We start from the raw sequence: 12,631 nt of genomic DNA on the forward strand, positions 1-12,631 counted from the left end.
AGCATTCGAAGCTTCAACAGCTCAAGGCAGAAACATTCTTAAGTTTCAAACTTACCCACCATTTCTGCAAAGTAAAATAGAGAACCAACAACCTTAAAGAGTCAAATCTCATCATTTATTTCTCTCTTAGATTCAGAACTCTTGAGTGATCCAAAGTCATTTATACCAAAACACTTAGAGTTCCAGTGCCATAAATTCTCTATCATTACTCTTGTAAAAAGAGAAACTTTGTAGAGCTAAACGATGTTGAAAAGATTGTAAGATAAGTCATGTACAATACTTGTAGGAGGAGTCCTGTAGAATACTTGGAGAAGTCCGTGAGAAAACTTGTGGGAGAAGTCCGTGAGAATACTTGTGGGAGAAGTCCTTGAGAATACTTGTAGAAGTCCTTGAAACTGCTAGTGGAAATCTTGTTGGTGGCCAAGTACTGGATGTAGCTCAACCGTTTAGGAAGAACCAGTATAAATTTGTGTGTGCTGATCGTCTGCTTAACTCTGTTTATTATTCCCCTGCACTAAACCGTTTACGAAAAGCTTTTAAGAACTAATATTCTTTTCGAAAACAAAGGTTTTAAAAAGTGATTTAAAAGTACACAATTCAAACCCCCCTCCCCTCTTCTTGTGTTATTTACTTGCATCTCAATGTGTTCTTCTAGGTGTGTGGTTAGAGGGTTAGTAAAATTAGTTAAAAAGAGATAAGGCCGGAGAAAGTCAAAATAACCGGGATAAAATTATTTTATTTAATTTATTCTCACTAAGTAATGTGACACTTGGTCTTTTAAGCTTTTAAATAACGATTCAACAATCTCCTATATATTTCAAAAGTATCTAAATAATTTTTTTTATCATTGACGTAAGCTGAATATAGTGTTGTCAGTGGAAAAAATAGAGGAATTTGAGAAGCAAGCTTCTGGAATTAAAATACTTGAGTGTACATATTAGAGGTATATTAATCACAATTCACCCTCACAATTCACATTAATAAATTGCACAAGTGTCTAGTAATGCTCTAGAGACTTTCCATATCATACCATCGTTAATTGACATTCATATATGTGATTCCAATAAGTGTATGTTACAGCTCATACACCGCTTATAAGAGAAATGAAATTTAGGAAAAGTTTTAAGCTTACCTTTTTTATAATGCATCTAAGCTCATATCACATCGAATATCAAATATTAATAGTATTTATAGAATTAATAAGTGGTTTATTTTTACCCACGAAAACCTCCCCTTTATGATTGGAAAGCCATGGAGTAGGAAGGATACTATTTTAATGTAAAATCCCCCTGTACGATTGGAAAGCCAAGGAGAAGGAAGGATACTCATGGGCCATGGCATAGTCGCATAAAAATTCTGGGTGTGTTTTGGATTTTTTAGTGTTTCTAGGTTTTTTTTTATAAAGTTGAAGATGAAGATGAGTATGAGGATGATGATGATACTAACATGTCAGGTCAGCAATTATGTTAGTCAACTAACAGAAGTGGACGGAAGGACTTAAATCGCTCACACCACTAACATTAGGGACATTGACCGCTCGTTTTAAACATCTGGGTTCACTTTTGCACAATCGTGTTAGATCATTGACTAAAACTGCAATTAAGCCTATTGTTTTTAATGTTTTTACTGTGTTGATCGTGGTGACTTATCTCTTGCACGTTATACGCAGTCACGACCCAAAATCCCAAGCCGTGACCGGCGCACGGACTATCACCCCAAGTCCGGCAAGCCTTTAACACATAATCCATTTATAACGAATTCACCATGATAAATACGTCATCATAAATTTATAAAAAAAACGACAAAGTCTCCTATGTATTTCTGTAATCTCAAAATAACATAACCTGCTAAATAATATTCTCCAAATCCATAATTTTCAAGAAAAGGTACAAAACCAAAATTTGACGCTCAGCGTCAACTTTTAAAATAAAACAATACCGTCAACCCCAAACTAAAATCACCTATGACTCCCTATAGCTGCAGATAACTAGAATCAAAAGAAATAAAATAGCAATGAGGCCACCAGCCGATGGAGGCCTACCAGCAAGACAACTGACAATCTTAATCCAGGAACAGCTTGTTACTCAGCTGCTGAAGAATCTGTGGATAAAATAATAAAGGGGTAAGTCACAAAGACTTAGTGAGGATTTAACAACCACCATGAACAGGAAAGGGGAAACATATGAAGCACGAGTTTTTCACTATCAGTTCAGAGTGGATCAAATATATATTATTAATAAAATTAATAAGCATCATTTCAAATAAGAGATGATCAAAATGCCAAGTTTATAAATAACTGTTTCAATGAAACTGAATAAAAATCATGTCAGTCATATGAAAGCATTTAAAAATCAGAAATATAATTTAATAAGGTCACACATGTAGAACCGTGAGGCGGCTTCATCTCGTTGATAGCCCTCTCCTCCTAAGGGATGGCCTATCCGATAGGGGCGGCTCCATCTAACGGATAACCCTTTTCTCTCTCGTATCACATGTCGAATCGTATTACCGGGGGAAGCTACATCTCGTTGATAGCCCTCTCCGTGTACTGGCGGCTCCATCTAACGGATAGCCCTCTCCTCCCGGAATCAATCTAACTAGGTGCACCTAGGTCGTTACCTCCGTTAACGGCTACGGGGTTCTATCAAGGATCCCCAAAACCGTTTTCTCAAATCAGTTCAAGCCTCATCAAAAGTCTCAAAATCAACTTTCCAAGTTCATAATCTCAGTTTCACATAATTTCCAAAATCAAAGCAATATAAATTGTTTTCTCATGTCAGTTCATAATCAAACTCCAAATCAACTTCCTAAAACCAGCTTTCAGATAACAAAAGAACTGTAAAACATGTTTCCCCAATTTAAATAAATATTGATATGATAAAATAATCAAATCAACAATTATATAATTATTAAAAATAAGTCACAGTGATTGGAAAATCACTCACAGCTATGACGAAACAATTGGACCGTCCTCAACAAATGCGCGACAACCCAACGTATCTTCACCCGGTAAATCTGAACACCACAATTAAATTTTACCTTCAGCAACCAAAATCTTATGTCATACTACCGAGTACCGAGAGCAACTATGGAAACCCCAACAGTATACCCAAGGCCCTAATTACTTATACCTTTATCTAACATACAGTACAACAGTTCAACGCTAATCCTCAGATTCATGGTTTAGGAATATACCTTAAATACAATTGAAATAGAAATTCTGAATAGTTGAATTTCCTTCTCCTCCCTCAATGCACAACTTCTACCCCAATTGTTAACTCAGAGTTCTCCCAATTGAAGTGTCATCAACCTCATTCATGAGTAAATATATATTAAATGGGGCTGCTGTTGTTTTTCTTTGCTAAAGGACAAAAGAATAAAAGGAGGGAAAGGAGAATTTGATGTCGCTGTGCAGAAGAAAGTTGCATAACGCGAGAAAGAAAAGAAGAGGTTACGGCTGGTGGGGAAAAAGTGATGGGGGTGGGGTTATTTGGTTAAAAGAGGGTTTATAACAATTTCAGGGTAGTATACCAACAATACCAAAGGGTGGTCACGTGACCCCCTTCAATCAGATTGTGTTCTGCTCCTTCCCCCCCCCCCCCCCCTTTTTTTTTCTTACCTTATTATATTATTTTTTTAAAAAGAAAAACCTATCCTAATTATTATTAAAACGGTGCGTTTCATACGCGTTGTCCTGGACATTGGGTTTGACATCTGCCTTGCGTGAACCAGAATTTCAAAGAGGAAGCCCTTCATTGTTACCGGCAACGAAAGCAACCCTCAACTCTCTCGTTTCGCGATAAGCCACATCAAATTTGATTTTAATGATGTCATCTGAGGGGGATCCATCGAATAACTCAAGGAGCATATCCTAAAAGAGGGACCATTGGACAAGGGTGCTAATAAAGAGAAACCTGACGCAGAAGCAACGACTCCAAACTAAAAACTTGGTCTTCAAACATCAGCCAATTCTGCCTTTCCTAAAAAGAAAAAAATCACGTGAACAAGAGTTGTAATGCATCATCGCCTGCATGCTCAAAAAACCTTTGCGAAAATTCAACAATCTTCGTGTTTGGGAAGTCCACTACATGCAAATTGAGACGAATGCAAACTAAAGTTGTCTCGCTTCAGGACAGTAGAGGAAGTGTACTTCACCGTTTCTGGCTCCGTAATGTAAATGGGGCACAAATGATTAACGTGTGGCCTCCATAATTAGGCCTTGCCTCTTTGGAACGAGGGAGGACCTTAGCCTTCCAAAGGTGTTTCCAAAAAGACCCAGACAGTGAAGATGCTGAAGAAGTTGAGGCTTGTTACTGAACCTATTGGTGAGCCAAAAAAATAATATCCCAACTTCGTATTATAGTGTCCATCCTTACAATTGGCCAAAGAATAACACGCTCTATAAAATAGAGAGAAAGAGGTACATAAACAATATGCTCAATAACATAAGGTAAGAAAACATAATTTAACATTGTCATGTCCCGGGAATGAGATCCGACATCAATTAACTCGGATACAAAATTCACATTGATCGCGGAAGCAATGTTAGCTCCCAAAAGATTAGGAGAAATATTTGGAATCCAATTATCAAGCCAAAAGTGCACCCGGGAATCTTCTTCAATTCTCCATCGACACTCCTTCTTGAGCATCAACCCCGTTTGGAAAATACTAGATCACACAAAGCTCGTACTTCTAGGACTTATTTCATTCTCTGTCCCCTACTATTATTGAGCAGGTCACTTCTTTGATCCTTTCACCCGGGAGGAGGCCAAGACAACACTATTTCATATGCATCCGACTAAAACCCCCAAGCGGGATGGTTTTCCAGCTTTTTTCTTTCTAAAGTTTGGAAATGTAACTGGAGCTGAAGTCTCTAATTTGTGTTATGAGGTGTTGCGTGACACGCTTTCACCAAGTTCTCTTAATCAGAGATTAATCATGTTAATTCCTAAAAGGCTTAATGGTCAAATTGGTCCCTGTATTTGTAGTGATTTTTGGTTTTAGTCCCTCACTGGAAAAAACTTGTCGATATTTCCCTGCAGTTGCAAGCATTTTGATAATAGTCCTCACCGGAGGACGGAGCTCCGGTGAGACCCCACTTGGCACGCTGACGTGTTAAATCGGTCCTACATGGAATGTTTTTTTTAAAAAATTAATTAAAACAAAATTAAAACCAAAAAAATCCTAAATACCCTTCTCTTTCACCACTAAATCCCCAAATCATCTTCGCATCGCTCCATTCCAATGTGTTCGCAAGGTTGAAAATCTTAACCACACACACTACCTTGCTTCTTCCTTCATCTCTTCCATTTTTCTGTATTTTTTCTTTCCATAGGTTGTCCCAAGATCTGTTCCTCCGGCTGAGGCAGAGGAATGTAGCGGTGGTTCAATTCGTGAACAAGGCAAGTGAACTAGTGTTGTGTTGAATTATACTGTTGGAGTTCTGTATGGTTGATTTGTGGTTGGTGATTCTGAAATACTTTTTTTTTTTTTTCTCCCTGTTTTGGTGTGTGAATCTGCTTCTTACACCACTAAATCCCCAAATCATACCTAAATCCCTAAATTCCCAAATCAACTAAGCTTTAGAGCAAAATAGAAACACTCGAGCCTGAGAAGATGGTGAAGCCTTTGGTCAAGTTTCAAACAGACTCATAATTCTTGACAAAAGTTTCAAACACTAATATCAAACCGATAGAGTACAAGCAAGTAAACTAATTCATCAAATCTTGTGTTTCAAAAGCAAAAAAATACATGAGCCTTTTTAGATGGATCAAAACCCAAACAAATGTTCAACAAAGGAAGAATACGTAAAAAGAAATAAGAGAGGGAGAAGACAGTGACACTACGAAGGAGAGGAAGTTGAGGGAAGGTAGAAGATGATTTGGGGATTTAGTGGTGAAAGAGAAGGATATTTAGGGTTTTTTAAGTTTTAATTTTTGTTTTAATTAATTTTTTTTTAAAAATATTCCACTTAGGACTGATTTAACACGTCACCGTGCCAAGTGAGATCTCATCGGAGCTCCGTCCTCCGGTGAGGACTAATACCAAAATGCTTGCAACTGCAGGGAGATATCGGCAAGTTTTTTTCGGGGAGGGACTAAAACCAAAAGTCACTACAAACACAGGGATCAATTTGACCATTAACCCTTCCTAAAATTAAGAAATCTTCTCATGCTCCTCATTTACCATTAACCTTTGTAATGTCCTTTTTAAGATCACTAGTCATTTTCACTCGTGCGTTGCACGGCGATTAAATTTATTGTGTAGATATATCTGTAGAATATTAAATAACAGAGAATAAATTCAAACATGTATGTGAATTAATAGACCAACGTAAAAATGTTAAATAAAATTCGTTGTATGACCTACCGATGTCAACACATGAACATTATAAATCCAAGGTTTTACGGAATGCGTTGTAAAAACAAACAAATTAAAAAATCACAAAAATGTCAACAACATGATCGCTTAATAGAACTTGTTGTCCATGTTTAGTGATAATGACTTCAGACTTAAAGTTGAATTTTTCTACCAATTCAATATTTGAGCAACATAACCTACAATGGAAACAGTATATATCAGAGTAATAATTAGTAAGCAATACAAAGATGAACTTGATATATCATTTGAAACTTAAAAACAAACCTTATAGCAACGAAATTATCTTTCAAGTTAGATGACCAATAAGCTGCTTGCCATTTATTTATACTGTCAACAATTAAAACAAAGACATATCAGATTTGGTATTTAAAAAAATATAAACCCAACAAAATTGTAGTAAAAAACAGCACTTACACATCAAATATTTTCAAAGACTTCTTGATAGACAACGTTGTGGGTAGTGTTAGAAACTACTCCTTGGTCATCTAGGATTAGTATCTTCAAACATTTTCTAGATTTAACTCTTGATAGTGAAACATATAATTGCCCATGAGTAAAGACAGGTCTTGGCAAATACAAACCAACATGAGATAAAGACTGTCCCTGACTTTTATTTATAGTCATTGCAAAACATAAAGTAACAGGGAATTGCCTGCACTGGAATTTGAAAGGAATGTTAGAATTAGATGGAGGTAAGCTCATCCTTGGAATAAAGGTTGTTTCTCCCATCGTGTTTCCGTTTAGAACAGTAGCAACAATTATATATTTAGTCAAAACGTTGACTATCATTCGAGTGTCATTACACAACCTTGCAGCTTGGTCAATGTTTCGAATGAGCATGATAGGGACACCGACTTTTAGTTTAATTTGATGGTTTGGAATTCCGGAGCATTTGTAATCATTTAAGAATTCAGATGTAAACCATTCTGTATTGACACCCGAATCTTCATCGAACTTGCATGGAGTATCACAACTCAAATACTCTATTTCCTCACCAGGAATCATTGCTAACATAAAGTTGTTGATTTCCTCTACACTTTCAAGTGTTGGTGCAAGGATTGCTCTTTCTTGGAAGAATGAATTTTTTTCCAAATTAAACAAAAGTTTCGGATATGAAAAATTTACTATTTCAAGTAAGGGATCCTTACACGGTTCAATAAGAAGATCTGGAGGAATCTCAATGAGTGATTCGGCTTCATCAATGGTTGTAACTGTTCCGTCTCCCACTTGAAACAACCAATCAGCAAACTCTTTTATTTCTGCTGATGAAGAAGATGAGTTAGCATTTTGCAATATCATATTAACAGTCAATTTCATTACCTTGCAATACTTCCATAGGTATGAAGAATTGATAGCAGAACCCACAATCTCCGAACAACTTCCTTTGGAAATAACTGAGAGTATTTGTCTAAAGTCGCCTCCTAGTACTACAACTTTCCCTCTGAATGGAATGTCATAACTATAAGTAGATCTAGTCTTTATAATGTCATTTAGAGATCTGTTCAAAGCTTCAAAGCAATGTATATTCAAGATAAGTGCCTCATCCCAAATAATTAGGCTTGCTTTTTTCAATAATTCAACTTTTGGGGAATCATGACGAAGATTATAGGTTGATATCTCATTTATTGAAATAGGGATAAGATTTTGAAAAAACATGCTTTAATTCAAGTCTTTATAAAATATTAAAAAAATGAAAATTTATGCCCACTGAATTTATTAAAACATTGAACTAAACACCCCATACAAAACTCATTTACTCTAATTTCCTTAATTAAAGGGGGGGGGGGACTTCTAAGAAGAAGAGCTATCGTGACCAGCAGCCCAAGCAGTTTTGGATGCAGAAAATAGAGAAGGCAAAGTTTCCGGGGTCAGAGATGTGCTTCACTACAACAGAAGAGGATCGTAACCGTATTGCTAAAACAATCATTACCACATTGAGAGAGCCTCAGAATGCAAAAGATATCTAGAACTTCCTGGTTGCAAAAGGATGTAGCATGATAAAGGTTATCGCATTGGGGCCTCAAGAGGTGGCGTTGGAATTCCCAACCAAGGAAGATATGGGAGATTTTTTGACTCAAGAGAAAACATTCATAGGCTACAAGTTTGTTCTGTTACGCCCAGCTTCCTTATTCACAACGCTATCAAGGCTTTTTCTCTGGTTGACTCTACATAATGTACCTATTGGAGCCTGGAAAGAAGATTTCTTTAGATCTATTGCCAGTTTATTTGGTGAGTTTATTTTCCTGGACAAGGAAACCAAAGAGAGACAGAGGTACGATGTTGCAAAGATGTTAATACAGTCTTCCCCACCAACATTCCAAGGAATATCCATCCAGACGGAAATCGATGGTACATCGATCAAGATATCAGTGGAAGCAAACTACTGTTATGACTTTACTCTACCATCAGATTTCTTGTCAGAATCAAGCTACACTTCATCATCATTCTGTGCAAACGATCCCCAGGAAGAGGTTAGACCAACTAATGAAACAGTGGTTGTAGGATCTTCTGATGCACAGAAAGGTACTTCTGAGGATGAGGAGGGGGAAATTCATACCCAAGAGGGGGTAGCAGTCCGATGAAGGAAGGCCACGAAGTGATGGAATGTGCTTCCAATCACGCGCCACCTCCTTCCGACACGGTGGTCAGGGTGGGCTATGACGAGCTCGTTGACTTCAGGGGGCTTAATTCGATGTTATCCAATTCTAGAAGGGAATTTGAATTCATGACAGAAGCAGTAGTGACAGGCGACAAACAGAGAAGTTTGTGGGTAGTGTCTGCAGGATACGGCAAGGAAAGGTTGTTCAGTTTGGATTTTAATGACAGTGGCTTATCAGAGTTCAGACTCTTTACGGGACCTCGGGAGTGGAACATCAATGCAGGTGTGGCGCGGTCAATGCTAGGGTTGGCAACACAATTTTTGGGTGTTGATTTTAGTGGGGCGGGTCAACCTTTGCAACAACTTGACTTTGGTTTTGAAAATAATGCTTTGGGCCTGACCCATACCTCGAGCCAGACGGTTCAGGGTTCCTTGAGCCCCATTGAGAGGAACTTTCCCTACGCAACACCCAACCCATACCCGACCCTTTTGAGCGTAACACATTATGGATCCGATCCTTCTCTACAACCCAAGAGAGGACGAGGCAGACCAAGAAAAAATACGATAGTAAACCCAGCTCCCTCACCTAACTCTTCCAGGATCTATGAAACACGAGGACGCAAATTCAATCCTCAGAAAACTTCCGAGAAGGATAGAGGGGTGATTACAGATATTGGTGTCAGGTTATCCTCAGAAGGTTACGAATCAAGGGCAAGGAAAGCATGGGAAGTGGGGAAAGCTCTTGGATTACAGTTTGATGGGCCAGATAGCAAAGCCGTGGAAGGTTTGGAGGCAGAGTTAAGGCAAATTCGCCTGGGATAACCCATGGAATGCAAGTGGGTGTCATGGAATGTGAGAGGGTTAGGTGGGGCTGAAAAAAGAAGGTCAGTAAAGGAGGCTCTGAGAAGATCCAACGCCCATGTTATCCTCTTACAAGAGACTAAATTGGATGCTACTAGGTAAAAATTCATTCAGTGTTTTGCAAATTCCCTCAATTACGAGTGGGAGGTCATACATGCTAGAGACTCAGCAGGTGAATTGATTACTATGTGGAAACCACACAATTTTACTGTACTCGAAATAATTAAAGAGGAAAGGTTCTTGGGCTTGTTAGTTAACTTCAGCAGCAGTAACCAAAATTGCCTCATAGGGAATTCATATGGGCCAAATGTAGATGCTGAAAAACAGGCTTTCTACGAAACACTGGGAAGGGTTTTGAGCAATAGAAACTGTTGTGTTGTTACGGGTGGTGATTTTAATGGAACTTTGAATTTAGGAGAGAGGAAAGGTGTTAGAGATGAGGTTGATCTATTGCTGGGCAGTTTTGTGTCAAGCTCTCATCTGCTTGACTTACCATTGCAAAACTCGGAGTTTACTGATATAGCTCTCGATGTGGGGGACTTTGGAGCAGGATTGATCGATGGCTAATCAACGAAGAGGCAATGCTTCTATTCCAAGGTTGTTACCAGAGTGCTGAAAACTGGGGATTATCCGACCATAGGCCTGTGATTCTATCCTTGGGGCTGTCTAACTTTGGTCCCAAACCATTTCGATTTTTTAATAGTTGGCTGCTGGATAAGGAGTTTAACACCCTTGTGGGTGAATGGTGGTCTTCTGCAACAGTGGAAAGTTGGTCCGGTTATGTTTTGCAGCATCAATTGAATAACCTTAAGACCAAAATTAAGGGATGGAAAGGCTATTCTATGAGGGGCAGTGGTGAAGCAGTAAAGGCTTTGGAAGCGGACTTACAGAATGTCATAAGTAGGTTAGAACTGGAAGGCCCATCAATTGAGCTGCGTATTCAGAGGATTGAAATTCTTGGGGCTATTTGGGATAATTTCAGAAGGGGGGAGAGCATTTGGAGACAAAAGTCCAGGCTTAGATGGCTCAAGGACGGTGACAAAAACACGTCTTTCTTCCACTCTATTTGTAGAGCTCGCCAAAGTCGCAAAAGCATTAATTCCCTAGTGGTTCATGGACAGCTAGTTGTGGATCCCACAACAATCAAACTAGCAATCCCTGATCACTTCAAATCTTTCTTTGCCAAAGAAGTCAAGTCCAGGCCAACGCTTTGATGTAGTAACCTTCCTAAACTCAGCCGGTCAGAGGCAACTGAGTTGGAAGCTCCTTTCTCTGAGGAGGAAATCTGGGAGGTTATCAAGTCTTGTGATGGGAATCGTGCCCCGGGACCCGATGGTTTTAACCTTGCTTTCTTTAAGCATTTCTGGCCTGTTATTAAAGAATATGTGATCAGATTTTTTGCATAATTTCATGAAACTGGGAGATTGGTAAAGGGTCTAAATGCGGCATTCATATGTCTCATCCCAAAACAGAATCAGCTTGAATCAGTGGTAGATTATAGGCCCATCAGCTTAATAAGCAGCGCCTATAAACTCATTTCGAAAGTATTGGCGGCACGTCTGAAACTTGTTATGCCAAAACTTCTCACCCCCAACCAATTCGCCTTCACCCATGGTCGCCAAATAGCAAACTGCATTGTAATAGAAAATGAGGTAGTCGATTTTATGAAGAAAAAATCCGAAGGGGGCTTCTTGCTAAAGATCGATTTCGCCAAGGCATACGACAATATCGACTGGGGTTCTTACTTGATGTGCTAGTGGCTATGAAGTTTGGGTATAAGTGGATTAAATGGATGCGATCATGCATATCCACTGCTTCTTTGGCTATCTTGGTAAACGGATCACCGACTGATTTTTTTAGTATAGAAAAAGGTCTCCGTCAAGGAGATCCTTTATCTCCATTTCTATTCAACCTATGTGCTAATGGGCTATCCTGCATGCTTAATCAACTGTTGGAGGATAATAGATTCAGCGGGGTTAGGATCGGACCGGAATTGCGATTGAATCACCTTCAATTCACAGATGACACATTGTTGTTTTGTGAGAACGATTTCGATCAGGTGGATCTCTTATGCAATACCTTGCTGGCTTTTTTATTTGCATCAGGTCTGAAAATTAATATGTCCAAATCCACTCTTATCGGGTGTAATATTCCTGACTCAATTGTTGAAGCCGTGGCTGAGTTCTATGGGTGGAGCTCGGGGAAGCTTCCGGTTCAGTATTTGGGGGCACCTCTAGAAGGAAATCCAAAGCGGAAAATTTTCTGGGAACCAATGCTGGATAAATTAAGGAGGAAAAGTCGCTCTTTGAACTCTAAATACACCTCCTTGAGCGGCAGATTGGTTTTAGCCAAAGCGTCACAGTGTTCGATCCCTACTTACCTAATGTCTATTTTCAAGGCTCCAGTGGGAGTTGTGGGGGAAATAGAGAAAATAATTCGTGGCTTCATTTGGGGCAAAGGTAGTGGAGATAGGAAAGTGAACTGGATACCTTGGTATCTTATATGCCAATCAAAGGAATCCGGTGGACTTGGTTTGGGATTCATAAGCTGGAAAAACAAGGCATTGTTGGAAAAATGGGCTTGGAGGTATGGAGTTGAAAAGGACAGTTTATGGAGAAATGTAATATCAACAAAATATAACCTCAATGGGGAGTTGCTGTTGTTTCAGACAGTAATGTTAGAAGGGAGAAGCTGGTCCTCTATTTTGATCGATATCGTGAACACTTTGAAAGAGAACTCGTTGATATCGAAAGGCTTAAAAGAAGGTCTGTTATGCAAAGTGGGAGATGG

The 12,631-nt window shown here is 38.9% G+C and overlaps 1 protein-coding gene and 1 long non-coding RNA gene across 2 annotated transcripts; both read right to left on the reverse strand.

Annotated features, from left to right (window-relative positions):
- Window positions 1-1,728: 1,728 nt before the first annotated feature.
- LOC130720595 (uncharacterized) lies at window positions 1,729-3,588 on the reverse strand. The gene is made up of 3 exons (XR_009013185.1): window positions 3,196-3,588; window positions 2,946-3,015; window positions 1,729-2,100 (listed from the first exon to the last, which is right to left on the reverse strand). It is a non-coding gene; the product is annotated as an uncharacterized LOC130720595 (long non-coding RNA).
- A 2,845-nt stretch (window positions 3,589-6,433) lies between these two features.
- On the reverse strand, window positions 6,434-8,037 carry LOC130719584 (uncharacterized). The gene is made up of 3 exons (XM_057570202.1): window positions 7,034-8,037; window positions 6,646-6,708; window positions 6,434-6,557 (listed from the first exon to the last, which is right to left on the reverse strand). The coding sequence occupies exons 1-3, from the start codon at window positions 8,035-8,037 to the stop codon at window positions 6,434-6,436; spliced, it is 1,191 nt and encodes a 396-aa protein (XP_057426185.1).
- Window positions 8,038-12,631: the final 4,594 nt, after the last annotated feature.

This window comes from Lotus japonicus, chromosome 5, assembly GCF_012489685.1.
Source record: "Lotus japonicus ecotype B-129 chromosome 5, LjGifu_v1.2".
Lineage (NCBI taxonomy): Eukaryota > Viridiplantae > Streptophyta > Magnoliopsida > Fabales > Fabaceae > Lotus > Lotus japonicus.